This window comes from Gnatocerus cornutus, chromosome 6, assembly GCF_029298725.1.
Source record: "Gnatocerus cornutus isolate USDA-ARS CGAHR chromosome 6, icGnaCorn1.1, whole genome shotgun sequence".
Classification (NCBI taxonomy): Eukaryota; Metazoa; Arthropoda; class Insecta; order Coleoptera; family Tenebrionidae; genus Gnatocerus; species Gnatocerus cornutus.
In genome coordinates, this window is record NC_142238.1 from 10,989,300 (window position 1) to 11,013,960 (window position 24,661).

At 34.9% G+C, this 24,661-nt stretch overlaps 7 protein-coding genes across 7 annotated transcripts in view; 4 read left to right on the top strand and 3 right to left on the bottom strand.

Annotated features, from left to right (window-relative positions):
* jeb (low-density lipoprotein receptor domain-containing jelly belly protein) overlaps positions 1-6,628 on the top strand; it is a 36,448-nt gene extending 29,820 nt beyond the window's left edge. The window contains exons 2-3 of the mRNA XM_088039314.1: positions 14-174; positions 3,113-6,628. Coding sequence (XP_087895440.1) covers positions 14-174; positions 3,113-3,172 — 221 coding nt within the window. The 3' untranslated portion in view covers positions 3,173-6,628. The remainder of the gene's footprint in view (positions 1-13; positions 175-3,112) is intronic.
* Positions 6,629-8,453: 1,825 nt separating this feature from the next.
* Positions 8,454-18,119, bottom strand: Sobp (Sine oculis-binding protein). Its single transcript, XM_088040067.1, has 4 exons — positions 17,900-18,119; positions 13,421-13,553; positions 9,451-9,626; positions 8,454-9,401 (listed from the first exon to the last, which is right to left on the bottom strand). The coding sequence occupies exons 1-4, from the start codon at positions 17,966-17,968 to the stop codon at positions 8,553-8,555; spliced, it is 1,227 nt and encodes a 408-aa protein (XP_087896193.1). The 5' UTR covers positions 17,969-18,119; the 3' UTR covers positions 8,454-8,552.
* A 35-nt stretch (positions 18,120-18,154) lies between these two features.
* On the top strand, positions 18,155-18,582 carry LOC148172854 (LYR motif-containing protein 2). The gene is made up of 2 exons (XM_088040071.1): positions 18,155-18,297; positions 18,338-18,582. Exons 1-2 carry the CDS (start codon positions 18,259-18,261, stop codon positions 18,554-18,556), a joined length of 258 nt encoding a protein of 85 aa, XP_087896197.1. The 5' UTR covers positions 18,155-18,258; the 3' UTR covers positions 18,557-18,582.
* Positions 18,573-20,194, bottom strand: S2P (membrane-bound transcription factor site-2 protease). The gene is made up of 2 exons (XM_088040066.1): positions 20,098-20,194; positions 18,573-20,047 (listed from the first exon to the last, which is right to left on the bottom strand). Exons 1-2 carry the CDS (start codon positions 20,170-20,172, stop codon positions 18,662-18,664), a joined length of 1,461 nt encoding a protein of 486 aa, XP_087896192.1. The 5' UTR covers positions 20,173-20,194; the 3' UTR covers positions 18,573-18,661.
* A 74-nt stretch (positions 20,195-20,268) lies between these two features.
* On the top strand, positions 20,269-21,360 carry mgr (prefoldin subunit mgr). Its single transcript, XM_088040069.1, has 3 exons — positions 20,269-20,451; positions 20,542-20,939; positions 21,010-21,360. Exons 1-3 carry the CDS (start codon positions 20,374-20,376, stop codon positions 21,098-21,100), a joined length of 567 nt encoding a protein of 188 aa, XP_087896195.1. The 5' UTR covers positions 20,269-20,373; the 3' UTR covers positions 21,101-21,360.
* A 295-nt stretch (positions 21,361-21,655) lies between these two features.
* On the bottom strand, positions 21,656-22,529 carry LOC148172857 (c-Myc-binding protein homolog). The gene is made up of 3 exons (XM_088040070.1): positions 22,190-22,529; positions 22,019-22,140; positions 21,656-21,972 (listed from the first exon to the last, which is right to left on the bottom strand). The coding sequence occupies exons 1-3, from the start codon at positions 22,208-22,210 to the stop codon at positions 21,708-21,710; spliced, it is 408 nt and encodes a 135-aa protein (XP_087896196.1). The 5' UTR covers positions 22,211-22,529; the 3' UTR covers positions 21,656-21,707.
* Positions 22,530-22,814: 285 nt separating this feature from the next.
* LOC148172858 (uncharacterized) lies at positions 22,815-24,256 on the top strand. The gene is made up of 2 exons (XM_088040068.1): positions 22,815-22,962; positions 23,016-24,256. The coding sequence occupies exon 2, from the start codon at positions 23,019-23,021 to the stop codon at positions 23,958-23,960; it is 942 nt and encodes a 313-aa protein (XP_087896194.1). The 5' UTR covers positions 22,815-22,962; positions 23,016-23,018; the 3' UTR covers positions 23,961-24,256.
* The last annotated feature ends 405 nt before the right edge of the window (positions 24,257-24,661 follow it).

Genomic DNA, 24,661 nt, shown 5'->3' on the forward strand with positions numbered 1-24,661 from the left:
TTTGTGTTTACAGAATGTCCCCCCGCAGCCGACGGCATGGAGCGGTTTGCATGCCCCACCCCCGACCGGCAAGGCCGCTACCACTGCATCGACGACCACGTCCTTTGCGACGGTTTTATAAACTGTCCCTCAGGGGAAGACGAAGACCGACAAGCGTGTATGTTTTATAAAACGGTACGTAGACTATAACTCATCAAGAATTATTCAAAAGGGTGTTTTTTCTGGGAACAAGACATAGGCCAAGAGTTCTCTGGAGGAATCTACGTCTAATTTCGTATTTTTTAACACAGTCTTCGTGTTTCCCACTTGAAACTTGTGGCTTTTTCATTATTTGATCGAGCGATTATTTAATCGGGGAGCTTCAAAGAGCTTTTCTCTACGGACCGGCTACCTCATAAGTCATATTTGTCACGACCGTGCGATACTATTTATGTCCTGTCGGAGGAGTTTTATTGCCAGGACACTTCAATCCTTCGAGATGAGATATTTTTATACGAGTCTATCGATTTTTACGGGGCCCTTATTCATAAAGTTTTTGTGAAGTGATAAACAATATCCAGGGCTAAAATTGAGGCTTCCGGATTATTATGCTTCACAAGAGAATGAGTTAATTATTATTTTAATTAGGAAGCGCAGATTAAAAATATTTATAACAAAAAAATGATGCGCAACGCTTCCGCACCAGATAAAGTTATAATTAATTTTCTATAAAATTCTACCAGTTAATTTGAAAGAGAAAATATGTTTTGCACACAACATTATAACCATAAGCACAAAACAGGATTATTCTACACTGTTGATTTAATTCTTTCCAGTGATCAAAGTTGAAAGTTGGAAGCGATTTAGAGAAAAAGACAGAATGGTGCCGTCCTATCGACTGAATGAGCTGAATCAGCACAAATAGTTTTAATTCCGACATTAGCGTAGACAACACATATCATTTTAACGTTGTAGATTTCAATAGATTCTCCAACCATCAATAAATTTGCTAGAATCGCTTGGAATTAATTAAATCATGTCTGACAATGAAATACATGCAGCGATAAATAAACTAGTCGGGGCCGTTCTCGGTTGTAAAACCTTGTTTACTATAAATATACTGCGGCTAATAATTTTGGATGTAGAGAATACGGATATAATAAAAAGTCGGCCGTCGCGCCCTTGTCGTTTTTCGATTACCCTACATCATTATTATACGGTTTCACATACACATCTACAAGTTTGCTTTCTGTTTATTTAGTTGTTTTTTCGGAGATAAAAAACAACTCAACAATTCTTTTTTAAAGTTCGGCCCGTGCTCTAGATTGGCAAACTCGTTCTTTCGAAACGATGACGTTGAAAGAAAACACAATGTTTCTCCTACTCATTCGTTCGTTTTTATTTTCATTTGAAATTAAATTCGAATTTGTTGCATCCTTTTTATAACATGGATTTCCAAGCGAACGAGATTTATCGCAATTTGGCGACAACGTGCCAAAAAAGCGCCGAATTTATTGCTCATTTAATGAATGAAAGCATTAACATTTGCGGAATTGGAAAAACACTCTTCTAAAACATAAAATATTGTAAATTATGACGCAGTTTTTACATGGTTGCGGCACTCCAGTACAAAGTATACATTTCCCTCAAGACGGAAAATTAAGTTTAAGACCGAAAGCTCTTGTGAAAGCAACAGGACTTGTGATTTATATTGCATCAACTACAAAGAAACGCCGCCTCTTCACCACTTACAACGCTATAAACGTTGTCTTTACGGGTTAAACGCTTAATGCTCTCACACTAGAATATATTTGCCACTGTTTTCCTCACCACGGAGGAAGCAATTAGAACAATTGACAAAAATAATAAATGAGACTCTAGAGTTTGTTACTAGCGAAATTCAGCAACAGAATTCGTGCATCGCCCAGATCTGATCAAATTGGGAAAGATTTATGATCGAACTTCTATTCAATTTATATCTGTTTCGGTATCGTTTATTTGTGATTTTCTTCACACTCCACCACTAATCTAAAGACTATAAAAAATAAAACAAGAAAATTTCTTAATATAATTATTGTCCCGGCGCCTCCACCATTTAAACGACTTGTAATATTTATCAATTTTTATTGACACTATCTGCTATTCTCTTCAAAAGCATCAATAACTTTGATTGTCCTCTTCTACTACATCGCATTGATCATCTCCAACTCGGTCCATCGGGAGAACTTTGCCAAAATTAAGGTCACCTATTACCATTTCTGTGAAGATCGGTTTTTGCGTGTCCGCTTCCGGGTGATTCTTAAAGTAGTGATGACTTTGGCGAAAACGGGGGCGAGATAGGACGATTCGTGTGTCTGTTGACATGGTTCCAGAAGCACTAGTCACATCTATCGCCCACGTCTTCCCAACATTGGCCCTGACGTCGGCGTCTGGGCGTCGTCCTGTCTAAGACGTGGGTGCCCCCATTCATTACCACACTCTTCTGTAGGACCCGCGCTCATTACTCATCCTTGCGCAACTTGCGGAGTTCTTATGCATCGACCTGGGGACTTGTACTGTTGCCGGAGATCACACGGATCGATCGATAGTTTAATACCTGATCGAGTTTAGAGATTTTTTAATGTCTGGCCCGGCGCATCCACCATTATTACAAATTTATTTTTAATTTGATTAAAATAATATTGTTAGTTAACTGGCATTTTTGTTTCCTCTAATTCCAGGCAAAATTAATTATAGCTGATTTTAATTGAACTTGTTCCTACATTTTGTTTTCAGATTTATGATGAACTGAATTTGCGGAATCAAATATTAATTAGTATAGATGAACGCTTCCCAGTTTTCATCAAATTCAATAAATCGTTGATTAAACGAATATTATTTATTCCCATTAAATAATAAAACAATAATAACTAGAGAAATTAAATTAAATTAATTTCATATTCAAAAAATGACTTCTAGTTATAGTTAAAATTTAGTTAGTATGAGAGCTCCTCCACTTTGATCCCAAGTTTTCCTTTGGAGTAATTTTTGCTGTTGTATTTTTTGCGGGATTTGAGGTAAAGCTGTAAATCCGGCAAACTCAGCAGATTGTTTGTTTGGTATATGTGCGTCTAACTTGTGTCGTTTTTTGCAGACAAAGGCGCACCTGGACGTATTAGCCGACGCGCTTCTGCGGTGGGCGCGCGGACGTTAACCCCCCATGCCTCCGGGCGGTCGGGGGACGCCCGAAGTCAGGTCCGCGCGTTCCTCAGATCGCCCCACCTCCGCCCACCGACTAGCGTATACTTCAGAGAGTTAAAAGACTTCGCAAGTAGCAGCCGCGGACGACACACCACTGGATGGAGTATTAAGGGGACTTTGCTCACCAATAGAAAAAACCAAAAAACACAAAAATTTCATTCGGAAGCATTAAGAGAATAAGTCATTCAATATAGTGGTCTGTGTGTGTGGGTCCCGTCAAGCTGCAGCTCGCTGTGTAGTAATCATTCCCAAATAGTGCATTCCACTAGAACGACAGGAGCCTCTCCAACTCAACCTCCCTCGAACGTCTGAAGAAGGCCTTAGCTACTTTTATTCCTTCTATTACATCCCGTTTTCTTGCAGACCAGTAGTTGGTGCTCTGTAGCGTTGGTTCTTTTCCCAAAAGTCAAACATGACGCCGAACGACGAATTTTCCCGAAACTTAGTCGACGGCGACGTGTCAATCTCAATCAAATTGTTTAGAAGATAAATGAATACGTTAAAGCCTGTTTGTTACAAATTTATCACTGTTAATATTGTTAATATTCTAAAGAAAGTATGAAAGAGACATATTTTAACCAGTCTCGACTCGTTAAATTGTTCGGAAAGAGTTTTGAAAGCACTCAGGAAGCCCTAAAACACTCAACGCCAGCCACTAATATGCACCTATAAATCATGTAGAAAAGAGAAAAATTTAAAAAAAAGTATTTAGACGTAGTTTATTATAATAAGTGTGGCATTGTACAACTATTTATTAAAGAAATCATGCTTTTGATGTAAGATATTTATAATTATGCACTTACTAGAGAACTGGCTGATGTTCAGAAGTTTGATAAAGGGCGTAGGAGAGCATTCTGCAATAAAAACACGGAGGCTGGGCCGTTGTTCCGAAAGCAGTCACTACGTAAACGATAATGATGTCAAAAGAGAAAGGAAGATGAAGAGAAAATGAACATGTCAGTTAATGGTATCGGGCGATGATTTTCGCATCATCCTGAGCCACCGAAATCCATCAACTAACATTTTAAAGGAAGTAGTCGACAAATTCTCAACAACGGTTTTAAGGTTTTTATTCCAGAATGTACAAGTTTCGAATGTAAAAATGTAAAGAGGGATGTTTTTCGTCTCAAGTCTGAAAAATCGGAATAATTAGGTTGTAAGCTTAACTGGTGAGGCACTTTGTTACTAAATATAATAAAAAATAAACTAAAAACGCGTATAGCTTATGAAGTACTGACGATAAAAGTGATTTATTTTTGTACTTATTGCTGTGGTCTACGCAAGGTCGTTCGTTAACTGGTGTGAAAAATATCCTTCTTGGGCGTGCACGAGTCGAGACAATAGAGTCGGCTAATTGAATTTCGTTTTCTTGTCCGAAAATCTATCAGATCTGTTTACGTTTGGTTAAGTACTCAAGTTTTTTATTTAAGACTCGATATGAACGAAGCATCGGCCTACGAACCTAGCTTGTAGCTAGCTAAAATACGTAGACTTCCATAGTTGCAAGTGTTTACAACAGTCTCCGGTGTGGAAATCGATTCTGGAACTCAAAACAACTGGAAACGGTTCATGAGTCAATAACCTCTATAATTCGGAATCCATCCCTATTAATCATCGGGAAAAAAAGGTAGAAAAATGAATTATTGCAGTTGTTTGTTACGACTGACACAGTAAAACTGTCAAACCACTTGCAGCCATGCAAACAACAACCAAACAGGGAAATTCAGACCCTCGAAAAGAAATTATTTTTCCACACACACATACGCAAAAAGATTTAGGTTTTAGTTGTTTCTCAGGGTCAAAAGGCATAATGTTCCACATTCCTTACCCAAGCGATCCTTCCTATCAACCCGAGAAGAATTTTTCGGGGACTCTCTCAAAAAGAATCGTTCCTGACGTAGAAATTAAGAACTGCACTGCTGCACGAGAGCACTAAATGCACCAATTTTTCCTTCGTCGCATGTGTTTGGATTTTTCTCGTTTCGTTTCGGATTAATTTCTCAAGTGCACGATTATACAGCGCTGAAGTGATGTGAAGTAACGGCAAAGCCGAGTTTTTTAATGTGATATATTCCTGCCACTGAAACTTTACAGTGTTTTCTCCTAATGTTTAACTACTGTGTGTGACTTTTTATCATATTTATAAATCGGCCGACTCCTTAAATTTTCCATGAAATGTTATCTCTTCGTTTTGCGTTCGTCAAGAGGGAGCTCTTCATTATTCTAGTCAATTTCTAGTCGATAAATGACAACCAAAGTAATAAACAACATATATCAAGTGTAACTTGCAATAACTGTTATTATCATTGGTGTTGTATAAAATTTAAAAGTTACTTTTTAAAATCTGTTAGTGAAAGAGACACAATCACTTTCGTCAACTTCCCAGATCAATAAGTCGAATTAAAACGTAATTTTTGAATATTATATTAAACTCGAGAAAGCATCGTTTTGAAATTTTTATTCAAAGTTCCTGTTTATAGTTTACGTTGAGACGTAGGGTCTTTTATTTTTGTACAAACTAAACGCTAAGTTACGGAAAGTTTCAAAAATGCTTTCGGACCTGGACCAGGTCAGAGTAACATTTAAGGAGTCCCGACACGGCACCTGCACATAAATTATATAATAAAAAAGTAATAAAAATATATTCTATAAAATATGAAGATATTTATTTTTTACGTGTTTAGTTTTGACTAAAGTAGTAACTGTTCATATGAATGTTTATAATAACAACAAAAAATCTGCACTGATCTCTCTAAATTTTGGTACATGTGTTCTATTATAATAGATGTCACCATGCACTAACGCACAAACGGCGCGCAAAACTCACAGGACAACTTCTTCGAGATGTCCTTTGCGTTTTGCAGCCTCCTCCGCACTTAGTTTAGTAAAAATTGTCGCAACCAAAAGTTCCCGCTCCTCATCCTCGAATCCTTTCACCGATGACCCGAAACCGAACGGACGAGTCGCCTCTGAGCCCATCGGTGTATTATTAAAATAGTTGAATCTGACGGCCTAAGATATTTTTATAAAAGAAGAATAAAAAATAGATTTGTTGACTGATCATTCTGTCATAGTTTCTCCAAAGACGCCGGGTCGTCTCCACACTACTGCTGGCTCTCAGTTGCGGCTCGTTCGAGAAATCGCTACCTTATTAATGTGTAAATGAGTATATTTTACTATTAGCCTATTTAAAAACAGTATGATGTACAATATAATACGATACGATGTACTATACTAGATATCGGAGGTGCGCTATTATAAAAAAAACCGGTTCAGAAGAGTGTCCAAGCGACATCTCTAAGAGTATGGGGTAACATCTATCCTGATACATACCTATTATTATTATAACAGTAAATAATTATAAATGTACAATAAATGCCTCAGCCAATAAAATGGTCTTAAAATTGTCTATCAAGTTTTTTATCTTCACCTTCACCTTTTTACAAACTTAATGTCCCTTGGAGACTCTACTTCAAACAAATGTTTGCAGGATCTTCAAGGTTTATTTAATTTTCGAGATGTAAAGGAAACCTGCACACAGACGAGCAAAGTTTGCCTTCTGTGAAATGTAATTTAAAATAAAAGTCAACGTCCGGAATCTCGTTTAAAGTTGAAGGCAATATTCAGATTTATTAATTTTTTTAATTTACAGAATGAGATGACTTGCCTCCAGGTGCTTCAAAAAAACCGCGCAAAAAACTGAATAAAAACACTTTTCATCAATCTGAAATATGAAAACGAAACACAAAAGGGGTTAAATATATAATTTCACTTCAAAATACCAAATGAATGCTTTTACTATTTCTATTTCAATATTTATAGATTTTGGATCCTTGATCAAACATAAAGTAATGCAAGTATAGACTTACCTCTTATCAGCTCTAAAACAAGGAAGAAAACAAAATTGACATTCTTGTATACAGGGCTTGAATCATGCTCAATTTAAAAAATTAATTAAATGGGAGAAGATAAAATAATTTCTCGCAAATCAGATTATTTTTAAGACCCTTAATAAGTTTTACATGTTTATTACAAAATTAAATACGATTTGTTTTCTTACCATTCCCGAATGGTTGAAGTTTTGAGTGCCAAATTTAAGTTATATTATAATCTCAACACGAAATTCGAAACAAAGACTTTGTTGGCACTCAATTACTTTAATAAATGGCACAATCGACCGTTTACCGTGACTGTTGAATATCGGCTGCCCACATGTTACAAGTAGCACAGTTTTTCCAAATTTTCTCCAAAAAAGTGCTTCATTTGTGAGTAGTTACATCAGGCCGCTCTTATGCAATTGATGCCCATCGATAAAATTGAGGCGACTGGTTTGGTAATTCGAACTAATTTTTAGCAAAAAAAGTTTTTGTTTTATTCTCTTTGCTTTGAGAGTTTACATAACTATCAACAGATTATTTCAGTTATTTGTCGTCTTTCATCCGGTAATGATTGTCTGATATTGGTGACGAATTATTGTGATTTTCCTGGCACGTAATTTTTGGTGAAGTACGAAAAGTGTGTGAGTTGACTTGCTGTTCGCATTTACCAAAATCATTTCCCCAATCGGCAGGAAATACTAGACGGTATACATATGTATTGAGCATCTCTAAGGTAAAGTGTCAGTGAGATTCAATAGTCGTACATACATCCTGTATATTCTGTTTTCAAATTACTAATTAATAGTTTTACTTACAAAAAGACATCCACTACATTAACTTGATGTTGTTTTTCCATTGATTTGAGATAGAAACAAAACAAACTAAGGATGGCAAAACCGTTAAAAATCTCGTTCATCCCTTGTTCATAAACATGCACTTCGCTCCAACTTCTTTACAAACAAGTAAAATTTCGTTAAAAATGCTTCAGGTTTTGCATTCTTCATGGAAGTAAATTGAAGTCAAAGTGGATTATCCTGTTCCAAGTAGTTTAGCGTGTAAACGTGGACATGCTCTATGCGCAACCACTCTAAAAGCGCAAAATGAAAACCATAAAGAATTCTAAAGTATGAATTTTAAAGAAACCGCAAAAGCAATCTGTGGAAATTATTAAAAACATGGTGAATTTAATTTACTTGAACAGATATGTTGGAGAAAATTTATAGCTGAAGTTGTATAAAAGTTTTCGATGCACCCAACTAGAATGTAAAGTTGGAAACTTTTATTTGTTACAGCACCTTTAGATTTTAAACTAGAGCTACATTCATTATGTGCGATGCTCGAACCACTGAGAACAAATGGGACTACCACTTTTATTGCTAAAGTGTATGTACATAACAAAATCGATTACCAAAAGATAAAATAAGAAAAATATTTACTTAAGTTAGTTAACGAGATTCATGTGGAGAGTATTTTCTTATTCTTAATAACAAACTTTGATTTCTTTTCTACGATTCGTTTTCTTTTTCGTAATGGCCTGGGATTCTTCTCACGGTTCTCTTCAACTTTCATACTTTGACTAGGCAGGATTTCAACATCGGTTTGACTCGATACGTCTTGAGATTTCTTTTCTTCGTCTTTACAGTTCTTACTAAGAAGTCCGTTTGGTATAGGTACAGGAATGGGTATAGGAATCGGTATAGGCAATGGTAGGATAATAGGATATGGTACCAGAATGGTAGGAGGTGGCACTAATCCCTCCAGTAACTTTCTATGATTGTTAACTTCAATGTTACCAACTTGAGGTTGATCCAATCTTGAGTCAGCTTCTGCTACACTCGTCTCACTTCTTTTACTTTCATCCACCTTCAATCTAGAATCAAGTTCGGTCGGTGTGTGTCGTATTCGTAAATCCTGGGGCATTTCGCTTAAGAACGTCCTGGTACTAGTACAACTCGGTAAATTAATCTTCTTCTTTCTTTTCTGGACTTTTCCTCGTTGTCTTTTAAACTCTTCATTCAACGGAAGTGACATCAACTTCGACGGATGAGCGACAGTAATCAACGGAAGAGGCGATGTCTGCTGCGAATTTTCCAGTTTTGGGGACGAAGAAGGAGAAGACGTTTGATTTTCAGGTGATTTACATTTATTCATCCACAAATCTGGAGTTATAAGGGTACCTGAAGATTCTTCTCCGTGGATATGGGGATGGATTTCCAGGTGTGCGCGTGTTTCTCTCCAAAAAATGTGCATTTTATACTGATTCAAACATTTGTCTGAACAAAATTGTAGTTGAGAAGATCCATCCTGAAATAAATTCAATGAGAGAATTTTTGGAATTGCAAAAGAAACTTACTTGAGAATCGACATACGAAACGGTGTGTCTGACGTGTCTACACCAATCGCAAGTTTTGTTTTTCTTGAAATTGGCTCGCCGAGATTGGGAGAAACATAGTTCGGAACAGAATGTTGCTGCTGCTGACGAGAGACTTGTGTTTTCGTCCACTGCTTTACCGCACCAGCCGCAGCCCTCTGAAACATCAGTCATTGTTAATAATAATGATAAATTTTGTTGCTACCATATTTTCTTGTCATTTTTAGTTTTATAAAGAAAATCGGGTTATCAATACCGAACTTTCCTTGTCTGCAGATGTTCTAGAACTCTATAGAAAAGTGTTTGATATAAAAAGTAAAAGAAAATTGATAGGGTCTTAATCTCCCCAGAGAGCGCAATGATTCGAATATGCTATAAAACTGACAGGATGTTCCAAAATGAGAAAAAGGACTGATTTATAAAAAAAAAAACTGTCAATCTGAGTGAACGTATTCGCTCAAAAAAGTATATTGAATTGGTAATTTCTCATTTTCACGATTTTGCATTAACATAGTTTTAGCAATTACATGTTTACGGGTTCTAGAAGATGTTTTGTTCTTAAAAAAATCTAAGACGACACTACCTGATTTTTTCTAGTGTCTAATTAGTCAATTTTTCTAATTTTTCCATGTATTGAATAGTTTTCGGTCACTAGCCTCTACTACGTTCGCAAATAGTGACGTCAATAAGTCCACCTGAGACAAAATTCGGGTAATTCAAAAATGAACCAGTAGTACTTGGCATTTTCCCAAAGGTATTATGTCATGTTAACCGGCTGTTCCGCAGATTTTTCATTTCGGCAGGCAACAAAAAATCGATTATGATGTACATAAAAACGTTGATCGCTGAAATCTAGATCTTGAACGAAATACAAAACCATACATTTTTTCAAAAACTGTTTTTCAATTTTGTACGGCTATTTGAACTCTTTTAGTGCCAAATATTTTGGTACAATAATGCTCGTAAAACTTTCGTCATTAATTCTTACATTAGACTCAAGATTTTCTGATTATACCTATAAAATCTTTTTCAAATTTCATTTCATTGAAATCTAATAAACGGTTGACACTAAATTCCGTAAATTCTAAACAGTTCAAGTGAACCTGCACGCATTAGAGCATTTGGATAAAGCTGCAGTTTCAAATTATATTTAAATTTATCATTATCATTAAACTATATTTTTTATTATTCCGTCAAAAGATTTCTATTTATGAGATTCTTCAATAATAAATAAGACCCAGAATTTCGGTTTACAATTTTAGCTACTAGACCCGTATAAGTTGTTGATTTATCCCTTACAGTTTTTCCTATTAATAAGCCACTGACGAAGGGCAATTCAAGTACGAGATCCAACGCGTATTTTACGCTTCTGAGTCAAGTCCAAAATTTTACAACTTCTATAATTTTATAATTATCTAATTCGTTAAGCCTTAATAAACTTCTATAAGTAGAAATTCACATCTGAAAAAAAAATTTCTCTAATTAATTCTAACCTTCTCGTCATGTTTGATATTTGCCATTCTGCAACCACGAACTTTGTATGTATAACCGAATCTCTGTCTACACTTGTTCAAAGATCAAATGAATGGTCCCTATATTTCAAACTTGGCATAAACCTACAAGTTAAAGCTTCACGGACACGCGCGGTCTAATATTACACCATCTCGAAATAAACCTTCGGATTATCTTACAGATTCGCCTAAAACGCCAACCCTAAACATCTCACGAGCGAATTTTCCAATGTGTATCTTTCACAAGTCAAAAACATTTTTGAGTAATTACAGTAACGGGTTCGGAACAATACTTTGAACGAAATAGGGCAGCTTGATATTTCCGGGAACTCCACCCCTTGCATGAACAAAGTCCAATGGAAGCCAGTCATCAATCAGGTGTTAATTGTGTACGTTTAAGCGTGAAGAAGGTATAAAATATTTTGATTGGCACTGAAATTCCACGAATAGCATACATGCTGATGCACGTTTCAAAGAAATTATCGATAAAACTTGGTACACAAAAGAAATTCGTACCGGGAAGTGTTTAGCGACGCACATTTTACCCTGTGCACAAACGCCGCCTGCTGCTGGATTTCAACGCCAAAAATTACACGTGCATTGTTTAAAAATTGGAAGCAGCATGGAATTGGAAAGGAAATAAAAATAATAAGTCACTTATCTATAAATCCGTCATTTGTTTTAAACGCCTTTGTGACGCAGCAAAGTTACATTAAACAAAATTTAAAAATAGAAGACAATTTATAATAGCCGTAGTGATAATCCCAGGTGCCTCCATTATTTTCAGCCCTTGCATAAAACGTAAATGAAAAATTGTAATAATTAAACGTTGGAAGCGTGTAATTCGAATACTTTTTCATAATTCTAACGAGGAATTTAATACTGATTAACATTCTTGTAATTACGATCATTGATTGAATAATAATGAGCTGCGCGGAAATTCTTTCTACCTTTACAATTGTTGCGTTGGAACTGTAAATTCAAGAGCTTTTTTTATTTATTTTTTTAATGATTGTTAAATTTAATAATCGCGAAATCTGTATTTTGCGAACTACTAAATAAATTTATACGCTACAATATCTGAAGATGAGTTACAAATAAACCACGAATTTATATTTTTAGATACTATTCTAGTTCGATAAATATAACATCAAACATTCAAAAATATAATCTGATAAATGTATACAAAGCCTCTCATCGAGCTAATTTGAAAACTAGAACAAAAATCCAAAATTCTAGTTTTCAAATCCTATTTATTTATGAACTGATGTTTACTATACTATTCACTAAAATTTCTAAACTAGAGATAAAATCGTGTTTCTGAAATGTTCCTTCGAAGCAATGTTTTAATAAAAAAACAGGTAAGAGGTTTGACAACATAATTTCATATTTGAGGAGGTTAATCTGTAACGTGCTCATTAACCCTGACAAATTACAAAATTAAGACCAAAAAAAAAACACAAATTAGAAGAGTTGTTACTTTATGAGGACAAACTAAATTTTGGGACAATGTAGAACAGAACACACATTTTTTAAATTTTCGTGTTTAGAACCTTAATAATTTTTATTAAGAAATTAGACGCACAATTCTGGTCATTTATAAATGTTCGTATTTTTGACTTAATTAAAAGCTTTGTAAAATCACAAAGCAGGCAAATAAAATAACGTAAGTAGTTATAATAACGTAGTTTTTCTGCTCAAACTGTAACTCGCTGGTATAGTACCTATCCTGATGATTAAACTACGTTTCCTGCAGGGAATTTCCCGATTTACTAAAAAGCAAGTTTAGAAATCAGCAGGAATTGAAAAGCATAAATTAGATACCAGTAATGGGTACATGTCAATTTTAATTAATAATGCTCCACAAGCAGTTGCCAATCGCAAAATATAATCATGAAAAACATCATAAAATTCCGGCTAATCTGCACTGAAAATAATGCAAACAAGTTTATGGTTGATGCTCCTACAATTTGGTGATAGTTTTTGTTAAACACTCCGCAGGAATTGCGGGAGTTTAAATAAATCAGCATTCTGTAATTCGCTCTGCTGAACAACCAATTACAGAGCTGCATTTTAAATTTGACTTACCAACTATTGTAGAATAGAAAATCGAGTTTCAAGAAGGAAAGATTGTAAAAATTTCATTCAAACTAAAAAAATTGCGGAATGTCAACCTGTCGACATATTTTTAGACCTAAAATCGGTAGACTTGTCTAAATGCTACTCGTACTCGAAAAACACAAGAAAAATATTGTATGTTACCAGATTGCTTAAGCGAGCTTTACTGGAATTAAACGTAGTCAGAGTACGAAAGAGATTCGCAAAAAAGCGGTATTTGCTTAGGATCAAAGTCATCAGACTTTTCAAGTTCGTGTGAATAATTCATCTTTTATTTGATTTAAACTCCAAATATTTACAAGAAACGTAAAGAAATTAATTACCATTAAACTTCGGGGACTCTGGCCCGGAGCTGTTGCTTCCGGAATGCGATCTGCACGCTCGTGCATCCCTGTGATTGCTGTTGCCATATCCATACCAACCCAGAAGCTCATTCATTGCTGTCTCAGCAAATTCCTGCAACACATTATCAATGACTGTTTCAGTAAAAATACACTAATCTTACTAACAACCGTGTTATCAAACAGTGAAAATGTTAATTTATTTAGTCATTGCGTGTATGATATCATTTAAGCGTCAGCCGGATGTTTCCGTCAGCTAATGCGAAATAGGAAGGTGTCTGTTTTCGCACTTTAATTAAGCAAAGAAATTATTAATAATCGGAGTTACATGATGCTGGATTAAGAGAAGGCGAAATAGGACACCCCCGTTTCATTCCTGCAGATCAAGTTTACTCCTTGATGCAGTTTTAATATGAAGAGTTGTTGCAGTTTGTGAAAATGATAGCTTCTCGAAGGTACAAACACGGTTTCGGATCGCATTAATATCATCAGGTGCAAGTGAGCAAAAAAGAAGGAAAGAAGCGTGTCTTTAAAAGAAAACGTGTGAAGGCGCAATAAATAATACAAGACAGCCAACAAACTGTGGACTGCAATTATTCAAGTGTACAACCAATTAATTTACTGTGAAGATTGCCGTTAGCAACACAAAAATGTGGTCTTCAGCGTTTAACTAGAACACAGACCTCGATTGAACTGTTTGTTTTAATATGCTCGTATAATATAATAGAGCTTTAACCCTAACAACGTAACTAGAGCCCCAATAAAAACGTGAAATTAGATGCAGGTCGCAAACAGCCCGTAAGGAATACATTCGTAATAAAAACGAGCGCTAGTTGCGAGCTCGAGAAATTCGATCCAGAAATTAATTTATAAATGAATTATAATTGAAAGGACAGAAAAATAGCGTCCTATTTCATTGGTCGTAAATGTTTTAACCGTTCAGGCAACACTGCGGTCGGATTTATCGAGATAATGTATTTTTTTGCAAGTACATATACATTATGCACATATATAGGTGGAGCTTGGAAATAAGATATCCACCTCTCCGGAGGAGTTAAAGAGACGAAGGGCGTTGCTGGTTCAGAGCCGTAAATGTACACCCGGGTGTCGACTTTCAAAATGTCTCTAATTATACAGACAGCACAGTTTTGCCGCCAAAGAGTTTATCCGGCGAATCCGCCAAAAGTTAAAAGAGAATACAATTTTTAATTCTACAGTACACCTCGATGTTCATATTTTTCATGATCCATATTGGGATTTTAGAAACTGAAATGTGATATTTGCAGAGATTTATTAATTGAAAGATCGGATTGATTTTCAAACATACTAATTTGCAAAATACGATGTTACATAAACAAATTTTGATGGGGTTTAGTTTCTAATAAATACAGGAATTATGTTACTTCAATACACTAAAAGCCTCATTTTGCCTTGTACTCGGACGACTTTTTTGTAGATATCCAAACATTGTTCATAAATGAAACAAAAAATCAATCAATTTTATCAAAAGAGTGGCATTGCGTTTCCTCATTGACGGATGTAGTACAAAGTCAAAAATCCTGAATGTGTTACATGATATTTTCGATGGGTGTTTCTGCATCATTACATTAATTAAAATATTTTTGTACTTTGCTGGAGGTAAAGTGAGTTGGGAAAATACGGCTACCTGATAGGGATATCAATTTCCAAACGCGTTTCTTGTAATTTATACTTCTATCGTCTCATCCATTCATTTCCTCCTCATATTCATCGTATAATTTGATTAAACATAAATGATCTCAAGACGATTTTAGGCACTTCTAACATTACTGAAATAAGCAGAAATAAGCATCCTAATGAAAAACTCCAAAAAAAAACAATAGATCTTAGAATTGCAAACTGAAAGAACTGTAGCAACTTAAATCTGAATAACAAATGGATATAGAAATTGGATTCAAATGTTTCAAATGTCAATTTGAAGAACATAACAAAAAGTTGGAGAAAACTTTAAAACATTTTAATTAATTAGAATATAGAAATATTTTAGAGAGAATTATGTAGAAACATCTAAAATTGTCCAGAAATTAAATTAGAAAAATTTTGAGGATAATAAAATTTGAGATTGGTTTCTCAGTGAACTGAGAAGTCTAGTTTAAAAGAAAAAAAACAAGAAATACGAATTAAAACAAAAATAAAAACAGTTTTACTCACAAATAAAAAATAAGCGGTTCTAAAAAAAAATTAAAAAATCAGAATATTCAGAAAGTATCGAAAATGTGGACGATTTGAAGAAAGCGAAAAATTTGAACAATTTAAAGATTTTAAAACTCGGAAAGATGGAGAAGGCTGAAAGAGCATAAAAAATAATAAATAAAAAAAAATTAAAAACAACTAATACCTAAAAAAATATCTAAAGTTAAGTAATCTGGAAAAAAGTTTTTTGAAAAATCGAATAAGCATAATTAAGGGAAATTCTTTTCCCTCCTTTTGCTCATTTAAATTATCATTAAAATTTTCATTTTTAGACTATTTGGGTACTTAAAGATCGATTTAAAACTTGTTGAAATTCTTAACATTTTTAAAATTTTACCGATTTTTTAATATGTACATATACACCTCTAAATAATTTATGAAATTTATTTGTTTTTTATTTATTTTACAAAAATTCAACTTTTAGTGCAATCAAATTTTAGATTCGCATTTGTAGTCAAAAACAATTTATTAATCAATTTTACTTTCCCGTTTGTAAATTCTGCATATTTCTTAACATTGTATTTTTTTTATAAATTTTTGTCAAATTAAAGCAAATTTCAAATCTAATTTGGCCTAAAACATGATCCCATTTTAACCATTAAATAGTTGTTTATGGTATACGTGAATAAAGAAAAATGTATGCAAAAAGTGATAATATTTTTGAGTGGATAAAATTTGTTTATCCAAAATGCACTAATAAAGTAGTACTTTATTCCCTCATTTTAGATAAACAAAGTACTCTTTTTAGTCTCTAAACACTTTAAAGAAAATTATGCCACATTTCCATGACAACAATGCAAGCATGGCTTTCTAAACGCTAAAAATTTGTCACTGCTGTCACTTCTGTCAATTCTTTTAATGCCTTAATTGCAACCAACAAAGGCTTTGGATAAAATCTCGTATTATATTCGAGTGTAAGGACAAATTATTCACGCCAAAAATCCTATTCTCTCGATCTACGATCTCGAGAATAACTGATTTTTGTCGTGAATAATTTGCGTCCTTACACTCTTATTTAATAAATATCTATTATTCACGTGTATCATACATTTTTATCCAATTTCGTAGAATTTAAAAAAATTTGCTTCGGTACTCTTTTTCGCAAACCAAGTTTGATTTTTCTGGCAATAAGTTGGAGACTGCAATTGTAGTTTCAGTTAGAACATCGTATATGGGAAGAAGCCTTCTTTGAATATTTATCATTGCAAACACGCACTTTCGGACTGTTAATTGGCAAATTACATCAGAATTTGCGTATTTTACAAACAATCTGTAGCAACGAAAATTCCAATGGTTGTACGAATTTTAATTTTTCATTTCTTTATTCTTTTTATTATATAAGATGAACAATAATTCATTAGTGGGCGTTTAGAAAAAAAAATGTTAGGTGCACCTCATAAATAGGTAAAACACAAATATGTACCATTATTTTTAACGTTCAAACATCAAATCTGTTTTTAGATGCTAAAATACCGAAAGGGGGAAATGAGATCTGTAATTTAAGCTGTAAATAGAAATTAATATCATTAAAATTCTTAGTATGCAGGCCACTAATTTGGGCTCCAAATATTATTCGGTTACTGATACCTATGCAGTAATTATTAATTTTTTGGTAAATTTTGGCGTGGGCGTTGAAAGCTTTCAAGCTTCCACACTGATAATGATGGTAACAATTGATCCAATCACTGAAGCAGATAAAACGTACCGTGGGAGTTTATAGAATACTGTATAAATATTAAGTAGTGCGTCGGTTTCCAAGTGAAATAGGAATCTTATCCCCACATCATTTACTTAAAATAATGCTTAATTTACAACAATAGACATGTTTGAAGGAGTCCGATTTTATACAGCATCAACTGAACAACCGACACGAGATGCAAGGATATAAAATAACGTGTATTTACGATGTCTGGCTGATGGGTATCAGTTGCACGCCATCTGCTATTTGATATCCCCATATCAAGTAACGAGTTCATATTACACATCCATGTTAGGCCCGTGCTCGAGCCTACAACGCATTTGAATTTTAACACAAAACCTTAGAAGAAAATCTTCAAATCAAGTAAAACACTAAAAACATTTATTTTTTGTATATTAGGAATATCCCAGCCCCCTCTTCTACGTACGCACATCACATCAACAATGACGAAAGCTATTTTTAAAACGACATTGTAAAATGTTCTGTTTCAAAATAAACTACACTTATTAATTAATCTCTGACAAACTCACTTTTATATCATCGTTGAGAGCCTCTTTCTTGATCGCAACTTTCGAATTCTCGCCGGCACTTTTTTCCATGAAAAAAGACAACCACGAAAACTGAAAATAATAACAGAAAACAAACTGCACCAAGACTCTAATTTAATGTAAGAAAAAAATTCTGCGCACACCAGGAAAATTTCGATGAGAACTACAAGCTGAGCTTTTCAATAATGTTGTGATTATTTTGGTACTCGAAGTGGGGTATTCCCGCCACACTTTTAAAATAACACCGCGCAGGTCTGCCAATGGCGCGTGCGCAAAAACCCTCCCCTGCCTAACCTAGAATTACCATCTTTAAAATAATGAAATTATAAACAAATTAAGGAATGTCGAAGGCCACTAAACCCGTTTTAGGGCTGAAACATGTAAAGTTGTGGAGACTTTCATTGCATGACATTGTTTTAGTTCATTTTAAGGCAAGAAGTTAAAGGGCTGTACCGGAAGATTTTTCGGGCCATTAGAGAAGTCCCTGATGAGGGGTACCAGAAGGAATTAAAGGAGTGGGCACGACGGGAGTTCAGAAGCAATGCTCATCATACTGACGAGACAACCATCAAGATGTATATTCAGTATGGAGAGCGTGCTCTAAGAGAATTGGAAACCACAATTAGTTTATCAAAGTAGGAATTAAATAAATGAGTCAAAAACTAGTTCATTTATTAGATTAACACAACTTTATCACAAGGATAATGAACACGTAACACAACTTTAAATCTACCTGTTGATGATTCAATTAAATTTCTCCCAAATTACTATAGTAAAGTGTATGATTAAAATGAAAGTAAAAAAAGCAGTCACGATGGCAGAAATCACTTTAATATGCGTAGTTCTTAAGTGATTAGATAACATAATATGAAAGACAGTATTTGTAATGTGTTGTCCATCCATAAATATACAAGGCAAAATATTCACAATAGCCAAACCCATAGAAAACATAACAAGATACCCCAAAAACTTCGTGACAACATCTGGAATATCAGTACTCAAAAACGCGTACTTTGGGATGTACGACGACACTCTCATCGTCCTCACAAAATCAAAAACTGGACCAATGTAAATTACATCTTTCTGTCCTGATCTCTTGATTCTAAATAAATTCGTGTTATTTGTTAACACAGGTCTAAAACAGAACGTGTCTTTGGGACAAACGTGTGGATCCGAAGTGCAAAAATTCGTGGATACTTCTATCACAGTCCTCCCAGGCAAACACGCGAATGGAGGCAACTCTAAAATACTGTCTTTGGTGTCCAAATATTCAAAACATAATTTACCCTTATTGTCAGAATGGCAACAGCTCACGATTCCACTTTCTAGATGTTTCAAGTGGATACTCTCGTCCAAGTTATGGACAACATCGGCTTCAATACAAAACGCTGGTTTGTTCGTTTTTAAAGAAGCGAGACATTTCAACCATGATAACTCATCTCCAACATCACATTCATTGATTTTAAATATCTTGTCACCTAATTGGAGCCCCCTGTCGCCGGTCAATGGCGATTTCGATTGGATATGTGACACCATAACTCCATCACCGTGATAAAAGAGTGGCGAAAAAATTGAAGATGAGGAAATGTAGAGCAAATATGCTATCATAGCTATTAGAAGATTGTGCCAAACCCCTGCACATAAAATTTTAAGCCTTTTCCATGGGTTTAACGAGAACAATTTATCAGAACTGATGTTTACATAAGCAACTGGGAGAATAAACAATACAGTAGCACCTACATTGATAGGTGGTACGTCTTCTTGTACTGCCGCTAAAGCATGCCCTAGCTCATGCAAAACTGAACTAATCAGCAGAGATAAACTATAATAACCAATTTCTGAAGCTGGTAAGTTAATTCCTGGCAATGCAGGCTCTATGACTAAATTATCTTTGGTGGAAGATGTGAAGTTTTGGAACAATGCTGCTAATAATAAGTAGATCGATACCGGTAAAAGGACCAAACTGGCGCAAAGGCCTAAATTAAACCAAATGTTGAGAAAAGTGCCATGGCTGTTGCCCCATCTGCCTAGCAGTTTGTTGAAAGCTGTGGTTGTCCATGTAAAATGAAAAATTTTAATCTCCAAACCCGTTCCTTTAAGAAATTGTATGTAAGCATAATGGGAACAAGACTGCAAAAAAAATAAACAATTAAGACGCACTTTGCATAAACAAAAGTTACTTTGAAAAACCGGTCCATAAAAAATATCCATAAGTAAATACCCGCAATTATTATTAGTCCCAGAGTTAAATCCATGATTGGGTTTTTAAGTTCCTATCCCACTCATTTCTAGTTTTCAACTTTCAGTTTCGTTGGTGTTTATAACCTAAAATCTTGACGTTTCGCGTAAGTGACAAGCATGACAGGTGACAGCCAACACAACGAGCCGAGACAAAAAATCACTAAATTTTCAATTGTTTAAGACTTTAGCGGTGTGGGTGTTTTGAAGAAAAAGCGATGGAGCAAGGAGAATTAGAAAAGAACGACCTAGGAGATAAAAAGTCCTACGCTGGAATCCCTGAAGCCGAATTTGTCGTAAGTCTTTTTTCCGCTTTGATTTCACGTGATTTTGCCGAATTTTTTTAACATAACCTCAATTCCACCTTATGACTCTTAAAATTACAGGAAGATGTTGAAGCGTACATGGCCCGGGCTGAAAACAACAAGAACGTGGACGAAGTTTTGAAAAAATTAGATAACCAACATGCCAAATACAAATTTATGGAGTACAATCTTATGTCAAAAAAGAAAAGACTCCACAATCAAGTCCCTGAACTTAAGCGTTCTCTTACAATGATTGAGAAACTGGAAGAGCAGAAGAAGGAGTTTGAGACACAATTTTTACTCAGTGAGCAAGTTTTTGCAAAGGCTAAAGTTCCTCCTACAGATACAGTGTTCTTGTGGTTGGGGGCCAATGTGATGCTAGAATATAGTCTAAAGGATGCTCAAGATCTGCTTACGCAAAATATTTCTGCCGCCACGAGGAACCTCAACTATGTGGAGCATGATTTAGATTTTCTGAGGTAAAAAATAATGCTGGTTTAGATAATTATCCCCTTTGAATTGTTAAAAATTATGCACCATCATTTTTAGGGATCAATTCACGACAACTGAAGTCAACATGGCTCGAGTCTTCAACTGGGATGTTAAAAGGCGCCAGGCCGCTAAAGCTGCCGCAAAATGAAACCTCTAAATGCTTCAATGTACCCACACCATGTTTCTTTCTCATATAACATTAAGGATGTCCTGTAATGCTGCTTATGGTGTTTGTCGTCCACTTTTGCAAACTCTCAAATGTTTTGTATTTTTATGAGATATTCTAACTGCAAATGTAAGCTTGCAAGTCTTTTGCAAGGAATATAAAACTGACATCTAATAACTGCTAGCAATTGTGAATTAGTATCACTTCTAATCAGTTCATAAAAATAAAAGACTTTACTAATATTGAAATAACTTTAATATTAAGTAAACATAAGAATAGCTGAAGTAAGACTCCCATACCATACTTCTGCTAGGAATCAAAAATAATACTGGATAACAATGTTAGAAGTTCCATAATTGAGGATAACATGTGACATAGTAATTCTAGTATATAAGGCAATACCTGGTCAAAATGCCTGGTAAGTTCTTAAAAAAATGAGAGGAGAGATCACCATAAAGGTAAGTACTATCACTCAAGAGAAAAAATACAAATGCAACAAAACAATAAACTAAAAATAACTTCATAAAAGGAACAAAACATTCTAAAAATATGTAATATTAAAGGCAAAATGTTATGACAAACTATCCCACTATTCAGCATTTCCTTGAGGCTGCTCAGCGGCCGGAGTTTCCTCAGGTGGAGGAGCATCCTCAGGTGCTTCTTCATCAACGCCTTCTGCAGGTTCAACTACACCTTCCTCATCAGCAGGAACTGGGGCTGCAGTCATACTAGATTTCAACTCCTCTAGTTCTGAAGTGAGGCTTTCAATTCTAGTTTGGTAGTCTTCGATTTTTGATTTCATTTGCGTGAAGGTTTCTATCCCAGCTTGCATGCTGAGGCGGTCACGGATGTACCTGAAAACTCACGTACAGACAATGAAATGACAATATGTGAACAAACTCCAAAGCATCCTCGGGCTTCTCGGGTTCTTCGTAGAGGTTAACGAGGACTTTGGTTAACGCATCCATGACTCCATTCTTCTCTAAGTATTTGCGAAACTCTTCGCGTTTTCCTTCGGACGGCTACAGGAAAAATGTTAGGTTAAGTTACGGAGGGTGCTGGAAATCTTACTTTGAAAGCTGGATTCGACATTTTAGTGAAGATTAAGTCGCGTTTTCACGTGTAGATATTTAAAATATGTAGGAATCACAAGAGTTGGACGAATTTATAACGCTTTAGTGCAAAGGTATCAGATTTCCGATAAAAATATGACAGTGCGTTATGACAAAATATTTTTATTGCTTTTTGACGCACGCGGATTACAAAATTATTTGGAATGATGAAATAAACGCGAAAAAACCGTTTTCACTAACAAACTGAAAATTCAAAGTAGTTTCAACGGTTCGGAATGTGCGCGTAGTCAAATTAATGGGCATGCGCAGACGAAACTACGCGGGAAATTCAAACAAAAAAAGGAAAATCCAAAACTTTGTTTTTTGAACAAAAAGAACTACACAGTAACTTTTATTTACATTTAGTAGGAACGAATGCTACCAGTTTTATATTATTTGTGTTTAAGACTAAAAGCGTGCCCAAAGGAGTCATTAAAATAGGTAATTCCTTAAGTTATTCTTGGATTGGCTGTGAGTTTTGGCGGTACATTCGAATTTTGACGTTACAAATTAACGTCTTCTTTACGGTTGCTCCTTTTTTGTTTTAAACTTTGATCAAACCGCTAAAAACCTCGAACAAATGTTGACCCCTAACATCACTAATCAAGTAATCTCTAATTAATTCGTAATTCGGCCACCAACGTCAGCTGTCACCTGTCACTTGTCAAAACACAAATATAATGTAGTTTCCCATTTTTTTATTTTTTTTGCATTATCACGGACAGGAGTTGCGTAAGTACCTAATTCTGTTGAAATGTTTGTTTTTGTACGTTTCCGTTTTGTAGAATATGACAAAAATAACACCACACAGTCGAGACTCCTCTACAAGTGCAGACGACAATGATGAGACCCGTGTTCGGAAATTTTCAAAACACATGCTGAAGAGCTCTCTCTTTATTGGAACCTTCATCGAAAAGCGATTTGTGGAAGCTCTGAACTCGTACAGAGACGTCATTAAAATCGCAGATGATGAAACAGACCTTATTGACAATCTAAAGGCTGTGAGAAAACGTTGTTGTAAATATTACCTGAAAAACGTCTGGATTGGTATAACCGAGCCGTCGACAATTGGGGCCCCAGCTGGATATAACCTGTGGGTCATTTTAAATGAGGAAGTCTTTGGAAGCTTTTGGTATAAAATTAAAAATGTTGAGTTTTATGCTAATGAAGTTAGGGTGAAGGTGGAAGTGGTTAGACCTGTAAGGGAGAAAACTCCAGTGCAAAATATTAATTCTCAAGAAATCCTGGAGGATTTATCTCAAGGAGATGTGAAAGGTTTAAGTGTTAAATTTCGTAACTTTTGCAAGGAAGTCTTGGGGCAATTTTTCACAGAAACCTTGACTTGGCCAAATATCAAACATGCTTCCATTTTCATATTTTTGCTAGCTTCAACTCTTATTACATTTCTAGTCCAAACAATCCAATATCTAATGGATTATTTTCTAAAACTTATACGTGAAACGTCAGGTTTTGTTAAAGTTTGCTCGCCTATTATTATCAATTTTATGAGACTGATTATGAATACAATTAATGGATTGTATACATTAATCGCAATAATGTGGCGAGATAGATCCCCACCGAAAGTTCCTCCTAATTATTATCAAAATCCCCCATACCCCCAGTACCAAGTACCATATTATAACATGAGGGCTCTTCCTTATGAAAGCGGGGACTTCCCTAGGCAGCGTCCTAGGTACAGATCGTCGGTTAAAATAACACCCATAGATTAATACTATATTATTTATTACTTATGGAATTAGAACAATTTAAATCGTTTTGTCATAATTTGGTGTTTGTAAAGTAGTGAAATAATGAACTTGTTTTCACATCGCTATGACTTGCATTTAGACAGTTCTATAGCATTAGTTAGAGTTTATGAGGAAATATTCTTTATAGTTTTACTTGCACTTGTATTTTTTTTATTGGATAACAGGCAACAAGCAATATGACTACAAATTTGTGATACATGTTAAACAGGTTTTTGTGTGTTATTTTGTACTGGAGAAATAAACAAAATATTTATTTACTTTGTTAATGTCAGTAGACCCAGTTAAATTTTCTTCTGGAAAAATATTTTTCGACCTCGGAAAACAAATCGAAAAAAAAACGGTTTCAATGCAAAACTTTCTAGCGCTTTCGACATTGAATTTTGTTCTAGAAAGCAAATCATTGTATTTATGGTGCATCGATAGATTAAATGCATTCTTTTGACTAACTAGATTTGATCTTATTTTTATCGTAAAAAAAATCCAAAGGTGACGATAAATTTTTTCAGGTGATGAATTCATCCCGAATTTAGCTCGACCTTGGGTCGAATTTCACGTGTAAACAAAATTTAGCTTCCGGTTTTTTTTTCGACGCGGGGGCAGTCCGATTAATGATACATTTCTCTACATAAAATGGACCGTTCTTTAATACGTGTTTGTCTTTC